This window comes from Malaclemys terrapin, chromosome 1, assembly GCF_027887155.1.
Source record: "Malaclemys terrapin pileata isolate rMalTer1 chromosome 1, rMalTer1.hap1, whole genome shotgun sequence".
NCBI classification, from domain to species: Eukaryota; Metazoa; Chordata; order Testudines; family Emydidae; genus Malaclemys; species Malaclemys terrapin.
In genome coordinates, this window is record NC_071505.1 from 4,732,686 (window position 1) to 4,748,575 (window position 15,890).

A 15,890-nucleotide genomic window follows, 5' to 3' on the forward strand; every position below is an offset into this window, starting at 1 on the left:
CTGGGGGAGCCCCAGGGCCCAGCCCCACATGCTGCCTTGACCCCTTCCAGCCCTGCCACCCGGGAGCCCCTGCCAGCCCAGGCCCTTCCCCCCCCCTGCTGGGGCACCCCCACCCCCTCCCCAGCCCCTCTGCTGTGCAGACAGGCAGTGCCAGGCGCCCCCGGCCCGTGCACTCACCAAGCAGGCGCACTGGGTGCAGGGCTCCCCGCTGGGCACCGGCTCCCCGCTGGCAAACTCCCGGCCATCCAGCGAGCAGCCTGCAGGGAGAGAGAGTGATGCAGCCTGAGGGTGCCCCCCCAGTCACTAGTCCCCCCCCCCCCCTCGGGGACAGTCCCATCCCCAGCCCAACACCGTCCCCCTCCTCAGGGCACTGGCCCCGCGGCCAGGGCACGCAGCACGTTTGCTGGGCCTCAGCCCAGTGCCCACCTCACCCCCCCGCCCCGCTTGGCACCAGCCAGGCCCCCACGCAGGGACCACGGAGCCCGCACCCCTCAGGGGCCCCCAGGGCTGGGAGGGGAGCACTGGCTCTGGCATTACCTGGCCTGGGCCCAACAGGACCAGCGGCTCCAGAGCCCTCACCCCAGGGAGCCATCCAGCAATGGGAGAGGGGCAGCCCCCCAATGGCCCCATGGGACAGATCCACTTCCCCATCGACCCTGCCCCGCCCCCCACGGCCCCAGGGAGCACAGCCCCGCCCCCCATGAGGAGCCCCTCCCTTCACTCACCGTCGCAGACGGGGCAGCAGGTGCCCGGCCGGGGGCTGGCAGGGTGGCGGCACAGCCTGGCACATTGCCTCTTCCTGCACACGGCGCGGCCATCCTGTGCGGGGCGAGGGGGGGGTCAGGGCTTCCGGGGGCCACTCGCGGGGCAGCCGCTCCCAACCCGGGGCATTCCCGCCCCACCCAGACCCCCAGACAGACCCAGGGCCTCCTGGAAAGGGTCCAGCCAAATAATGGGAGGGGCGGAGCCTGTGCCAGGCTGGGGGCGGAGCTTCGGGATCGAGTGCTGCCCTGAGGAGCGGGGGGCGCCTCAGGCCTGGGGCCAGTGGGGATGGGGGCCCCCAGGCCCTGCCCAGCGACACGGGGGGGCGTGGCCTTACCAAGCACCGGCAGCTCTGGCAGGGGTCTGCACGCGGCGCCCACTCCTCACCGTGCTCCCGCCGGGCGGCTCCATCCACACAGCCTGGGCGGGAGAGAATTGGCATCACCCGGGGCCCCCGGCCATCGCTGAGCCCAGACCGCGGCAAGCGGGGGCAGGGAGAGCGGGGCTGCAAGTCGGGAGTGAGGGGCACCGGCGGAGCTGCGCACGGGAGCCCAGGATGGGGATAGCACGGAGGCTGCGGGTCAGGAGTGAGGGGCACCAGCAGGGTGGGGTGGGGAGGGGGGAGCCCAGGACAGGGCTAGCAGGGGGGCTGCGGGTTGGGAGTGAGGGGCACCAGCAGGGTGGGGGGGGAGTCCAGGGCTGGAATAGCAGGGGCTGCGGGTCAGGAGTGAGGGGCACCAGCTCACCCTGGCAGCGGGGGCAGCAAGCCCCGGGCACCTCCTCCTGGGTGGCGCAGTGGAGCTGCGGGCAGACGAGTCGGAAGCACTGGACGTTCCCGTCCTGGGCAGGAGAGACACAGCCGGTGTCCCGACCCCACCCCACCCCACCCCGTCCCTGGGGGGGGGTCCCATCTCAATCCCATCCCCTGGGAGGATCCAGCCCCACCCCATCCCCTGGGGGGGGGTCCCATCCCGATCCCATCCCCTGGGGGGATCCAGCCCCACCCCGTCCCCTGGGGGGTCCCATCCCGATTCCGTCCCCTGGGGGGTCCCGTCCCCTGGCGGGATCTTGGCCCTATGGGACTCTCTTGGGCGCTAAGGATGCCAGAGACACAGGGCCCAATCCCGGAGGTCGCTGGGGCCTGGCTGTAGCCCCGGAGGATCAGGATACGGGGTGGCGAGGCTGCATGGCCACCGTGGCGGGAGGGCGGGACCCCTGGGGGCCTGGCCCACTGAGGGGCCCCTCCGAGGGGCTGTTCTGGAGCTGGGGGGGGCCCAACCCTGGGGACCCCAGCTCTGTCGGTGCCCCTCATTCCCAACCTGCAGCCCCCTATTAGCCCTGCCCCGGGCTCCCCTCACCCAGCTCTGCTGGTGCCCCTCAGGCCTGACCCATAGCCCTTGTGACCCCCGCCCTGGCCCCCCTTCCTCTGTCCTCCCCGGAGCGCAGGGTCTCACCAAGCAGGAGCAGTTCATGCAGGAATTGGATGGCGCCAGGAAGACGTCTCTGTCCTGGTACCGCTGCCCGTCGTACTCACAGCCTGGGCACAGGAGAGCGGGCGGGTGACATGGACACCCCCCCGGGGCTGCAGGGAGCCAGGGGCTTGGCAGGGGTTGCTGTGCTGGGGGGAGCGGGGTGGGGGGTGGGGGAGAAGGCTCGGCGGGGAACGCTTGGCTGGGGGGAGCTGGGCAGGGGCTCAGTGGGGGGTGCTGGGCAGCCCCGTGCCCACCTCCCAGTGTGACCTGCCCTGGGCAGCCCCGCGCCCTCCTCCCCGTGTGACATGCCCCTTCCTCCCCGTGTGACCCGCTGTGACGTTATGAGTGTAATATAATATCTCACTGAAAGGTGACAGGGCCAGAAAGAGTTAATTACCTCCCAGACTGACCTGACCCATGGCCAAACTTTAAAGACTGGTTAGGAAGATATGTTTCTAATATATGGAGATATACCTATCTCCTAGAACTGGAAGGGACCCCAAAAAGTCATCGAGTCCAGCCCCCTGCCTTCACTAGCAGGACCAAGTACTGATTTTGCCCCAGATCCCTAAGTGGCCCCCTCAAGGATTGAGCTCACAACCCTGGGTTTAGCAGGCCAATGCTCAAACCACTGAGCGATTCCTCCCCTAAACATAAATGAGCAGAGCTTTGAAATGCAGCCTGCAGTGTTAGCGGTAGAAGGGGAGATGTTTGCTCAGGGCTTGTGATGTCAGCAAACAAGTCTTGTCTATCGCTATAGCTTTAATTCAAAGATCGAAAAAGGAATATTAACATTTATGATGATATTTGAGTGAAACAGTATTATTGTCTATGTGTCTCTTGGAAGGTTGTGGTAACCTGGATCTGAACTGGTTACTGGACAAATTACCCTGTGCTAATTGCCGGGATGTTTGGAAGGAGAATTAAGCCTATTGTTTTCGCAGGCCGAAAGGCTGCTGGAAATGTATAAGAACCCTGGGACACGATTCTGCTTCGTCTCAAATCTGCTTTGGGTTTCAAGAGGGGGAAATCTTAAGCCACAAGGATTGAGATCCCCAGTCACTGACTGGAGTCACCCTGAATATGGACATTGGACTATAACCTATGGACTATTTCTAAAAGGACTTTTGGCAACTACAAGCTCACCTCTGCTATGTATCTGAACCTCAAGAACTGAATTCAAGTCTGTCTGTATATTGATCTTTTAACCAACACTCTCTCTCTTTTCTTTTTTAATAAATTTTAGTTTCGTTAATAAGAATTGGCTCTAAGTGTGTATTTTGGGTAAGATCTAAGTTATAATTGAACCTGGGTATGTGGCTGATCCTTTGGGATTGGAAGAACTTTTTTTTTTTATATGATGAAATAAGATTTTCAGTAATCATCATCATATCTGACAGGTGTGTCTGGACGGAGGCCTGAGGCTGGGCACTTTAAGGGAACTGTGTTGTTTGGACTCTGAGTAACCAGTGAGGTTCTACAGGAGCTGTTTTGTGCAGGTAAATCTAAGTATTGGAATAACCACCAGCATTTGGGGTTTGTTTGCCCCGTTTTGTTTGCAGTTCACCCTGATTGAGTGACCTCAGCTGGCTCCCACAGGCAGCCCCTTCCTCCCCGTGTGACCCGCCCCAGGCAGCCCCGCCCCTTCCTCCCCATGTAATCCGCCCTGGGAAGCCCCGCCCCTTCCTCCCCATGTGACCTGCCCCGCGCAGCCCCGCGCCCACCTTCCCTGCTCACCTAGGCACTGGGGGCGGTCCTGGCGCGCCGAGCACCGCACCTCCCCCTGCAGGCAGATGCAGGTGGTGCAGTCGTCCTTGTCCCAGGTGGCTCCGTCCTCGCGCTGCGTCCCCTCCCACACGCACGCCGGCCTCCGGCACTCGCAGCTCTCCAGGGACTTCACGCGGGCCAGCAGCTCCGAGCTCTGCAGGAGACAGCGGGCGAGCCGGGAGCGCAGGCTGGGGGGCTAGTGGGCAGTTGGGGGTGTGTGTCCTGGGAGCCAGGACTCCTGGGTTCTATCCCAGCTCTGGGAAGGCAGTGGGGTCTAGTGGGTGGGGGGGGGGGGAGGATTCCTGGGTTCTATCCCAGCTCAGGCTTTCAATGAGTTTCACGCCATCTTATAGCACTTTCATCTCGACCCCATTTCTCTAGGGAATGTCACATGGGACAAGCTACATCCCATCTACAGCTCCACCCCCCACCCGTCGGCCAGTAACCCATCCAAGAAGGCAAGTAGGTTGCTTTGTTCCAGGCAAACCCCGCTGGCTGTTCCTGGATCCCCGAGGTCAGTGGTTCTCAAACTGGGGGTCGGGACCCCTCAGCGGGTCATGAGGTTATTACATGGGGGGTCGCAAGCTGTCAGCCTCCCCCCCAAACCCCGCTTTGCCTCCAGCATTTATACTGCTGATAAATATATTTAAAAGTGTTTTTAATGTATAAGGGGGGTCGCCCTCTGAGGCTTGCTATGGGAAAGAGGTCACCAGTACAAATGTTTGAGAACCACTCATCCAGGTGCTCACAAGCCAATCCTTCCCTAGCGTCCAGGCACCAAAGTCAGGCTGCTGGGTCTCTAATTCCCCAGGTCCTGTTCGTTTCCCTTTCTCAGGACAGGTGCCACGTTTTCCTCTCTCCAGCCCCCGGGCCCTCACCCGCTGGCCAGGTCTCAAAGCTCATCGCTAGCGGTTCTGGGATTGCTTCAGCTGGTTCCTTAAGCATCTAGGGGTGAATTTCATCAGGCCCTGCCAACTTGAACACAGCTCACTTGTCTAGACATGCTTCACCCTGGGCCTTGCTTGGCGGCGTGTGCTATGACCCGTGTGAAGTATCCGCTCACACTGACTGCCTTACTGAAGCCAAGCGTGCGTGAAACCCGTCAGCTCTCCTGCCCGGCTCCTTCACCTGGGGCAGTCTGCAGCGGCACCTCTCCTATCGTCTCGGAGGAGCTGCCCGCTCTCCAGAACGCCTTTTCCCCGGAGCTTTTCCTCCCGCTGGGCCGCGCCCCCGGGTCCTACCTGCGCTTTGACCATGTCCAGCATGGCCCCGAATCCATCTACCAGTTCCTCCAGCTGCTGCACCCTCTCTTCCAGGGCGCCCGGGGGCGGGAATTCAGGCTCGCCGGGCTGCTGCTGGTAGTTGCGGATGTCGGCGAGGGCTGGCGGCTCTGGGGCCAGGGGGGATCCTTGATCAAAGGGGGGCTCGGCCAGGTCCCCCTCCTCCGCCAGGGTGTACGGCATGGGGAAGGGGTCTGCAAGGCACCGCAGGGAGGGCATGAACGGGGGAGTTGGGTCCAATCCCGCCACCCCCCACCTGGCCTGGCTCGCCCGTCCCCATGGAAGCCCATGGCTGCCTGGGGGCCGGATACGAGGGGTTTGCTGGGTGGAAGCCTGGGTCCCAGGGAACTCTGTGAACCACCCCCCAACTGGTGCCACTTCTGCCCCAGCTCCACTGATGGCCTGGCACTGCGCTCCCTCCGCTCCCGCTCTGAGGCCCAATGACTCCAGGACTCTGGGACCCAGGACGTACCCAGAGTTGTGGGGAGGAGGGAAAGGATAAATGGGGGCTCCATGTGCCCCAGCCCTCGCTGCTCCCCTGGGGAACCCCTCTCCTACCCGCCGCCCCCCAAATATCTCAAAGCCGGTTCCCCGCAGCCACCAGGGCACCAGTTAGATGGCTGGCGCACAGCACAGCCCTCTGCTGGATGGATGCAGAGCTGCCCTGATGCGTGTCATGGGCTCTAGACTGCTAGGAGTTAGTGGGGATTCCCCTTCCAAAGGAGGCCTGCTGCTTGGGAGCCAGGGACCTGCACCTGTACCCGCCAGGAGACTGGGCAAGGCCCGGGCTAGGGTGGGCAACATCCACGGGGCCTTTGGTGACTGCAGCGGGGACAGGCCGGGTGACAATACAGAGACCTCCCCCAGAGACCTCAGCCGCCGAGCCCACATCACCTCCATGCTGCGGGAGTGGGGGGGGGAGGGCTGATACATGGGGGCCCCTCCCCCCGATACACCCCATCCATGCTCAGCTCACACATGTTATGCACACACATGCCCATCTCCCGAGGGCACCAAATCCCACCCTGCACCCAGCACCCGCCAGCCGAGGATGGGCCCCGCACCCAGAGCATAGCCAACAGCTGATTCCCCCTTGCCCAGCAGCCAGTGCCAAGGGCAGCCTGTTGGCCAGCCCTGTACTGGCACCAGCCATGGTAAGCGGCTGGCAGCTGGTTCAAGGCTGGGCTCAGATCGGGGAGGGGAATGTGCTGCAGATCAGAGGGGCAGGGGAGGATGGGGGGCTGGGCAGGGGAGGATGGGGGGCTGCCCAGGGTTCCCCAGCGCCTGGCCTTGGTGCGGAGGGGCAGCTGGAGCAGTACGCGGCCGCCTGGCCCGGGGACAGGAGCACGTGGGCAGCGTTCAGAGCTGGGCCCTGCCCATCTGTCCCACATCCAGCCAGACCCTGAACTCTAATTGCTGGGGCCAGCTCCACTCCCCGCCCCCCATCCTCAGCTCCTCCTTGTCCTCCAGCCCAGGCTCCAGGGGACTGGGCTCTGGCTGGCCTCTATGGCTGGGAGCCTGGATCTGTCCCAGACTGAGTGCCCAGAGGGGGGCAGGCTGGGGGTGCGCGGGAGGGGGGTTAACCCACATGCAGTGGCCGGGAGACTGCACCCGGCGCAGCTGAGGGCCCATCCCCCTGGCCTCAGTGGGGGCAGTGGAGTGGAGCTGGCCCCAGCAATTAGCGCTGGAGGCTGCCCAGGGCCCAGCTCGTTAGCAGATGAGGCCGGGGGCAGCCGTTACGGCCGGAATTGAGGCCAGCAGGGAGAGATGCGCGGGGGCGGGAGGGAGGAGAGAGGAGGCAAGGGAGGGCGGTTGGTGGGGGAAGGACGGGCCTGGGGACAGGGACAGGAGTGATTGCAGCCACGCCGCTGAGAACAGAAACCTGGATCTATCCCAGCTCTGGGAGGGGAGTGGGCTCTAGTGGTTAGAGTAGTGGGGGCTGGGAGACAGGACTCCTGGGTTCTATCCCCAGCTCTGGGACGGGAGTGGGCTCCAGTGGTTAGAGCAGGGGGCTGGGAACCAGGACTCCTGGGTTCTATCCCCAGGTCTGGGAAGGGAGAGGGTCCTAGTGGTTGGGGTCCAAGGGCCTGGAGCAGCCAGGCCCCTGGGGAAGGGCTGGGGGGCCATCACATGGCCAGGGCTGGCTAGACGCCTTGCCAGGCCCCAGCCCCGGTGACCAGCTGACCCCAGATCCCCAGGGAGGACAGCCTGGGTTGCCCGGCTCTATCCCAGCCCAAAGGCAAGCCCCCTTCCTCGCCCTAATCGCGCCCCCGTTCTCAGCTTCCTCACGTGTCACCCCAAGATCTGCCAAGCGCTCCCGGGGGGAGGCAGGATTCTGCGGTGTCCTGCACTCTGCTAAGCAGGGGCAATGCTGATGTATGCAGCTCTCTCCGCCGTGGGGCCCCACCCAGCTCTGGAGTTGCATCCCCCAGCCCAGCCCAGCGGCCTCGGCTGGCTCCTACCTGCCAGGTTCTCGCAGTGCCACGGCCGGCGTGGGAACCCGCTGGGGGAGATCTCAGCCGTCTGCCAATAACCCTGCAGCGAGAGCCAAGCCCGTCAGGCTCCGGGTCGCCCGCCAGCACCAGGGGCGAGAGAGAACAGGTGCTGCCCCCTGCCAAATGTCACCGCGCCCATGAAACCGGGGTGTGCGTGAGGGTCTGGATTGGTGGGTGGGGTGCCCAGGCCTGGGGTGGCAGGGACTGAGGGGAACCAGCAGAGCTGTGTATGGGGACAGCCCAGGGCTGGGATGGCACGGGGCTGCGGGTAGGCACTGAGGGGCACCAACAGGGCTGTGGGGGGAGCTCAGGGCTGGGATGGCACGGGGCTGCAGGTAGGCACTGAGGGGCACCGGCAGAGCTGTGTATGGGGACAGCCCAGGGCTGGGATGGCACGGGGCTGCGGGTCAGGACTGAGGGGCACCGGCAGAGCTGGAGAGGGAGACAGTTCTGAGCTTAGGGGGCAGAAGGCAGTGCGGGGGACCCTCCCGCTGCTGCCAGGCCCTAGCTCGGGGAGGACACTGGCAGAGCCCCACAGAGGGCAGCCTGGGTGCCGGAGCCGGGGCAGGCAGGGGCGGCTCCCTGAGGGCGCAGGGCTCACCAGAAACTTGCTGGCTGCGTCCCCGGGCAGGCTGGCGAAGGTGATCTGCAGGTCGAGGGGTAGCAGCAGGCTGAGCGTGTCCCGCGGGCCACCCCGCTCCAGGAGCACGGCCGGGCGGCAGTCCACGAAGAGCGCCAGGCGGTGGGGCTGCAGGTCGACGGCCAGCCGGGCCCAGCGGCCCCGGGCGAAGGGGCTGCCTCCGGGGAAGAGCAGTGAGGCGGGCTCCATGCTGGGCTCGGCGCGGTAGTCCAGACGCAGCTGGTTGGCGCGGGCGCTGGATGCCAGCTGCAGCAGCGGGCGCCCGTCCCGCGTGGCGGCAGCTGGAGACACCAGGGAGATGAGGGTGCCCGCCGAGCCCCGGCTCTGCCTGGCCACGAAGTGGAAGCCCAGGGCGCCCTGCGAGCTGGCCAGCAGGTAGACAGCGTAGTCCCAGGGCAGCGTCAGGTGGGGCACCCGCTGGCGGAACTTCCAGGCCGGCACGCCCGGCTCGGGGCCCGCGGCCCTGCTGACGCCCCGGACGGAACGGGTGACGTTCAGTGCCTCCAGCAGGTCAATGACTGTGAAGCAAGCGGGGTGGGGGGGTTAGCAATGTGGATCTCCCCAGCCCCCGCTTTCTCGCCAGCCGCTGCTCCCCCTCTGTCTGCAGAGCTGTCGGCCCAGGCGGGAGCCCTCGGTCCCCACTTTCATGCTGAGTCCCTGGCCGGACTGATGCCAAATCCCAAGGGGCCTGGAGCCGACCCTGAGCAAAGGGGAGCTGGGGACCCTCATGCCCCCAGCCAGCCATGGGCCGCTGGCCCTGTGCACGGCGACCCAGTGGGAGCCGAGAGGCAGAAGAAAAAGGAAGGAAGAGCCCCCCCCCCCATCCCCTCACTCCAGTGCGGGGCTGGATACTGGGGCCCCAGCTGGGCTGGGGGGTCGCCTGAGGATTCTCCCCGGCTGTCCCTGACAGCTCTGTGCAGCTGTGCTGGGGATGGCGCGCCAGGCACTGGCCCACGGCCCAGCCAGGGGCTGTGTTCACATGCGGCCTGCAGGAGCCTTGTGCGTGGGAGCCCAGCTGAGGAAGGTGGAGGGGGGCAGAGGGAATGGGAGGGCTGCCTGGAGGGCATTGGGAGGAGAGGCGGAGAGAGAAAGGCCTTGGATCTCACTGGGATTTACTCCACCCCCCACCCCAGCAGGGTCTGTGCCCGGGGATTCCCCACTCCCAGCCCCGTGGGATCCAGGCCCCAGGGCACCAGCAGCAGGATTCCCATCTCCTCCTGTCAGCCCTGCAGCTCTAGAGACCGGGGAACGGCTACAGGCAGCCTGAGTCCCTCTCGAGTGCAACCCCCAGGCACCAGGCCTGGTCTCCTGCCCTCGTACTGTGGGCCCCCGCATCCCAACCTCTCTCGGCCTGAGCCCCCGGCCTGCAGCCCCCTGCTGCCCAGCCGTGCTAGCCACACGGCCCCTGTGACGGCGCACTCCATACGGTGTTATGAAAATATGCTAATGAGTGTGAATATAATGTCACTGGAATATGCTTCATGCAAAAGGTCTCTTGTAAGGGATCATTACAAAACTTATAATCTACTGAGTGTGATCATCCGATTTGTATGAATGTATCACTCTAGTATCTGAAACTAGGAATATGAAATATAACTCCGAGGGCCTATTGTAATTATGCAAAGTGTGGGCCATTAATGGTGGCTTGGAATCTTGGTGGCTCCCATCAACCAGGACAATGGACTGTAGCTGGCTCTGTTTACTTGCAAGCCTTCCTGTGAGTCAGGCCAGGAAGAATGGAGGCTTAGAGTCTTGCAGGACATGTGACCATGTCACCTGGTACTGGAATCCATCTTAAATCTGGTGCTTTTCCATTTAGAAGGAGAGGTGGGGACCCAAAGAGATGAAAGATTCCCGCCTTGTGCCAAAGGTATATAAGGGGGTGGAACAGAACAAAGGGGGCTACAGTCATGAGAAAGCCCCGAGCTACCACCAGAGCTGGAACAAGGGCTGTACCAGGGGAAAGGATTGGGCCCAGACTAGGAAGGAGTCTGGTCTGTGAAAGAAGCTCATTGGAACAGCTCTGAGGGTGAGATTTATCTGTAATCAGTTTTTTAATGTATTAGGCTTAGATTTGCGTGTTTTGTTTTATTCTGCTTGGTAATTTACTTTGTTCAGTATGTTATTACTTGGAACCACTTAAATCCTACTTTTTATGCTTAATAAAATCATTTTTGATTATTAATTAACCCAGAGTAAGTGATTAATACCTGGGGGAGCAAACAGCTGTGCATATCTCTCTATCAGTGTTGTAGAGGGTGGACAATTTATGAGTTTACCCTGTATAAGTTTTATACAGAGTAAAACGGATTTATTTGGGGTTTGGATCCCATTGGGAACTGGGTGTCTGGGTGCTGGAGACAGGAGCACTTGCTAAGCCATTTTCAGTTAAGTCTGCAGCTTTGTGGGGACATGGTTCAGACCTGGGTCTGTGTTGCAGCAGGCTAGCGTGTCTGGCTCAACAAGGCAGGGTCCTGCAGTCCCAAGCTGGCAGGGAAAACAGGCTCAGAGGTAGTCTCAGCACACCAGGTGACAGTCCCAAGGTGGTCTCTGTGACCTAACCCGTCACAGCCCTCTCCCCAGCTCTGTCCCAGTTGCCTCCGCCCGGCCAGAGCCGAGCCAGCGACAGCATCAGCCACACGAGGTGCCCAGCACCGGGGCCTCACCACTCGCACACCCCAGACGGCTATCACCAGCTCCCCTCCGCCACGCGGCCCAGCAGGGGCAGGGAGCAGTCGCCAGCTCCGGGTGGCTCCATCCTGCTCTGGCAGCGTGTGGAGCTCAGACTCTGTGAGCGGGAAGCTGCAGCCCCGCTGGCCGTACCCCAAACCCTGGGTGATAGGACGGCTGGCTGCCGGTGCCGGCGCGGCTCCATCTGCAGGCCGTCAGCGTTCCCGGACACGCTGGGTGGGGGGCTCTGCCCGCTCCCTCCACCCACTGACCCACACCCGCCTAGACGGAGCTGGGGGAGGATTCCCCATCTGTCAGCCCCCCTCATTTCGGTTTCCTGTGGGGCTCCCCCTTGGCACCCTCCCGGCTCCCGAGCGGGCTGAGACCACACCCCAGAGGGGAGGGGCTGTGACACATATGACACCCACACCCCACCCTGAGCGGTTACCAGCACCAATGAGGCCTGATGGGCGCCGCTCTGCAGCCCGTCTGTAGGGGGCACTGCAACACCTGTGCTAGCCCCAGCCCCTCCCTCACATTTCATGGCGGGGGGGGGGGGGAAGAGTTCTCCTGCACGCAACACTCCTGGTTCTGCCAGAGCGTACAAGCCAGCAGGGGGTGCATCTCCGTGTTTTGGGGGCATGTCACGGCACCACAGGGTGGGGGCCACACCCCAACTTCATACAGGCTCTTGGAGAACCCCCCAGTTTCTGGCCCTGTCTCGCTCTGCCTTCCCTAGGCAGTGCCAGGCACCCCACGCTGGGACTGGGACTGGGAACCAGCAGAGGGGTCCCAGGAGTGGGACTCGGGGAAACCAAGAGTGGGGGGAGCAGCCGGCCCGGCAGACCCCCCACCGAGGGATCTCCAGGACTGGGGGTGCAACTCTTGCAGGCTGCCCCAGGCTGGATGGCGCAGGGTTTGCGTGGGCAGAGAGGCTGTCCAGCCAGGGCGGATCCTTTGGAGGGAAGCAGGCACCCAGCCTCGGGGGCACAGAGGGTGGGGACAGACGGGCTCCCACTCCCGGTACCGGTACCCACGTCCTCTTGAACTCGCCTGGGCTCAGACCCATCTGATCCCCAGAGGGAGCGGAAGGTTAATGGGGAGACATTGGTGGGGTGGCGGCCCGGAGGAAGGTGGGTTCATGGCCATCCTCGCTCCCCGGCAGACAATGGGGACGGGGCAGTAGCAGGATCCCAGCCCCATTTCAAACCCAAAGGGTCTGGGAGGGGAGGGCCACACGGAAGCTCCTCATGTGCTGTGGAACAGGCCAGCCCTCGTGGGGGCCAGGAACCGTGCACTGGGAAGCGTCAGTTTGACTGAGTGAGACCCCTGTCAGTGCCCGGCAGACCAGCTCCCAAGGGTCCGGGAGAGACGCTGGGTTCACCGGTAGGGTTCGACTTCCCCAGGTCACTGGTTAAAGTGACCCTGCTCCGGTTGGAAGAGACGTGACACGGGGAGTTTTCTGGAATATTTTTACGCTGCCTGCGTGTGCCTCGGTTTCCCCTTATACATCGCACGGTTCCCCAGCGTGGGAAAAGGGCTACGTTTGGTCACAGGGCAGGATGTAGGGGATGGGGGGGTCACCTCCCTGTGGGGGTGGAATGAAGAGTCGTTAAGATCGGAACTGGCTGAAACTGACCCAGATCACCAAGGGGGCCAGAGGGCCAGGGCAAGATTTGTTAATTGACTCGAGGAGGGGGGTGAGGGTGGGACTGAAGGGCTGTGAGCTCAGCGTGGCCTGGCCTGCAGAGCAAAGGACTGAGCCGTGCCCAGGACAGGACAGCGATGGCTCCGGGAAGAGACTGGGAGGCCAGAGAGAGCCAAGGTCTGTGACTGGCGCTGGCCTGACCAGCTTGGGCGATGCTCTGACCTGCCTCTCCCTGTGCTGACCCCCTCCGTGGTGACTAATGAGCCCGCCTGGCCTGTGGGACTCGCTGGGCCAAGCTCGCAGGGGGGGGGGGGGGGGGGGAGGCCCAGACTCGGAGGTTGCGAGGCTGTGTGGCTGGGCCCAGAAGAGGAGCAGGACCCCTTGGGGGGGACTGGCCCCAATCCTGGGAACTGGGGGTTGGACTCTGGTCCCCAACAGCCAGAGCTATGGATCGCGCTGAGTCAGCAACTCTCCCCAGCGGGCTAGGCGCGGGCTAGCGGCCGGCACATTGCACGGCTCCTCGGTCAGGACACAGAGCAACCCCCTCGCCCCAGGGAACGGGCCAGCCGGGCCCTGGTGTCAGCGACACCAACGCTACTGCTCCCACCACGGCTGGGTTTGGCCCTCGGGTCTTTAGTGTCCCCACATCTGGTGAGATCTCAGAGGTAGGAACATCTGGAGATGGCCCCGGGAGGGGCGTAGGAGGCCAGCGGCACTGGCGTTCTCAGCCACACGTCACCGGGGGCACCCGAATGCCAGGGTCCCAGCCGGCAGTGAATCATCACCTGGGAAAGCCCAGGACAGGCCGCCCGGCCTGGGGCTCTCGGCCACGGTTCATGTCACGCTCTCCCTGCCCCGTCACCCCGTGGAGCGGGTGGGAATGCAGGGGACCAGCCTGACCCCAAGGGGAAGAAGAAACGTGACTAGGCCCAAAGTGCTGCCTGGCGCCCCAGGGAAACGCACTGAGCCCAGCAGTGGCTCACCCCCATCCAGAGCCAGCGCCAGACCCTCCAGCAGGGAACCCCCCTAAGTGCCACCAAGGCCAGCCCCGACCCCCCCCAAACTGAGACCCCTCCAGGCAAGTCCAGCAACCCGCTCCAGCAGGGGAAGCCGGAGCCCAGCCGGGCCCCATGGGGCAGCGGGGCCAGGGCACGTGGGTCCCCTCGGCCCGGGCCGTCGGAGCGGGGCTCACTCACCGTTCTCGCCGTAGTGCAGCGGGGGGAGCTCGGGGCCCGGCGGGGCCTGCAGGGAGAGCGCCGCCAGCCCGAGCCAAAGGGCCAGGGGCAGCCGCGCCATGGGCCGAGCGCCCGGAGCCAGGCGCACGGAGCGCGGGGCGAAGGGCGGCCGGATCGGGGCCGGGGCACGGGCCGGATCGGGTCCCGCCCTGTAACGTTTCGCTGGGGGGAGGGAGCCCCCGGGGCAGAGCCAGGCGGCAGCGCGGGGCAGGGCGCAGGGCGCACGGGGATGGGGGGCCCCGCGCCACCCCGCGCAGCGCAGCCGGGCTCTGCCTTGGCCCGGAGCAGGAGCCGCCCGGGACCGCGCCCGTCCCCGCTGGGGGCACAGCCGGGGCGGCCCGCGGGGGAGCGGAGCTGGTGGGGCGGCGGCGGGGGGAGCAGCAGCCGGACGCGCTCCAGTCTCCGTGCGCCCCTCGGTGCAAATGCAGCGGCGGGACCTCCCTGCGGGGAAGGGGGCCGGCGCCGGGACCCTCTGGGGGCCGGAGCAAAAACCCGGAGCGGAGCCGGGCGAGAGGCAGCGCGGAAGGGACCCACTCAGAGCTGGGCAACGGGGGCGTCTTGCCCGCAACGGGGGCCGGGGACAGCTCGGCCCGGAACGCGACAGAGCCGAGCCCCGGGCCAAGGGCCCGAACCTGCCCGGGCAGGGGCCAGAACCCTGCGGGCCAAGCCCCGGCTCTTGTGAAAACCTGACCCCTGGTTTCCCTGCTTCGGTTCTGGATGTGAAATGGGAGGGGGGACACGGATCCCTCGCTCGGTGCTCTGGGCCAGACCCCGGACTCCTTCAGCTGGTAGCCCCGGCAGGGTCACACGCTCACCTGGCTTCACCGCCTCCTGGGGCCCAATCTCGGCGCCCCAGTCCCCCTGCGTCACGCCGGGAGCTCCCTGCAGCGAGTCCTCCTGGCTTGGACACTGGGGGAGACCCGCACCCCCAAAGGGAGCAGTGGCCCCTCACACCTGCCGGGAGTCAGCCAGCGGGGCCAGGCAGTCGGGTTATTAGATGTCTGGACACGGCCTGGAAAGTCCTTGGTTAGCCCAGAGAAGGGGAAGTTACCACCTGGCTCAGCCCCAAGCTCCCTGAGCCTGCCTTAGTCCCAGGCCAGGAGCGTCTCCTCCATCCAGCAGCCCCCACCTGGCCCCTCCTGCGCTTTCTGTGGGCATCATCACCTGGCCTCCTCCAAGCCCTGGGTCCCCAACTGGTCACCCGGCTGGCTTCCTGCCGGGGCTCCATGGGCGTTAGTTGCCAGGGGCCAAATGTTCCCTTGGAGTGGCCATTGTCTTCTCGGACTCTCCATGGGGGCCCAGGTCCCAGGCAGGTGGGGTCAGTCTCACCTCGGTCTCTGCAGAGAGTCAACAACCTTTCCCCACCACCTACCTACCATACAGCATGTGAGGTTATGGGTGTAATATAATATCTCACTGAAAGGTGACAGGGCCAGAAAGAGTTAATTACCTCCCAGACTGACGTGACCCATGGCCGAACTTTAGAGACTGGTTAGGAAGATCTGTAAATGAACAGAGCTTTGAAATGCAGCCGGCATTGTTAGAGATCTCAAGGGTAGGTGTTTGCTCAGGGCTTGTGATGTCAGCAAACAAGTCTTGTCTATTGCTATAGCTTTGATTCAAAGATCGAAAAAGGAATATTAACATTTAGGAAGACACTGGAGGGAAATAGTATTATTGTCTATGTGTCTCTTTGAAGGTTGTGGTAACCTGGATCTGAACTGTTTAATGGATAAATTACCCTGTGCTAATTGCCAGGATGTTTGGGAGAAGGAGAGTTAAAGCCTATTGTTTTCTCAGGCCAAGAGGCTGCTGGAAATGTCTAAAAACCCTGGGACACGATCCTGCTGCATCTCAGATCTGCTTTGGGTTTCAAGAGGGGGAAACCTTGAGATCCCCAGTCACTGACTGGAGCCACCGT

The 15,890-nt window shown here is 63.8% G+C and overlaps 1 protein-coding gene across 7 annotated transcripts in view; it reads right to left on the minus strand.

Moving 5' to 3' along the window:
• The window catches only part of KCP (kielin cysteine rich BMP regulator), a 57,194-nt gene extending 42,848 nt beyond the window's left edge, over window positions 1–14,346 (minus strand). For 5 of the 7 annotated variants that reach the window (XM_054012251.1, XM_054011846.1, XM_054012098.1 and 2 more), the window contains exons 1-10: window positions 13,931–14,346; window positions 8,378–8,934; window positions 7,744–7,816; window positions 5,243–5,475; window positions 3,972–4,155; window positions 2,217–2,299; window positions 1,509–1,602; window positions 1,100–1,182; window positions 726–819; window positions 178–257 (exon numbers count right to left, since the gene is read on the minus strand). In XM_054012251.1, the coding sequence (XP_053868226.1) occupies window positions 178–257; window positions 726–819; window positions 1,100–1,182; window positions 1,509–1,602; window positions 2,217–2,299; window positions 3,972–4,155; window positions 5,243–5,475; window positions 7,744–7,816; window positions 8,378–8,934; window positions 13,931–14,030 (1,581 nt within the window). In that variant the 5' untranslated portion in view covers window positions 14,031–14,346. The remainder of the gene's footprint in view (window positions 1–177; window positions 258–725; window positions 820–1,099; window positions 1,183–1,508; window positions 1,603–2,216; window positions 2,300–3,971; window positions 4,156–5,242; window positions 5,476–7,743; window positions 7,817–8,377; window positions 8,935–13,930) is intronic. The other 2 variants (XM_054012011.1, XM_054012164.1) reach the window with 2 other exon arrangements.
• Between the last annotated feature and the right edge of the window lie 1,544 nt (window positions 14,347–15,890).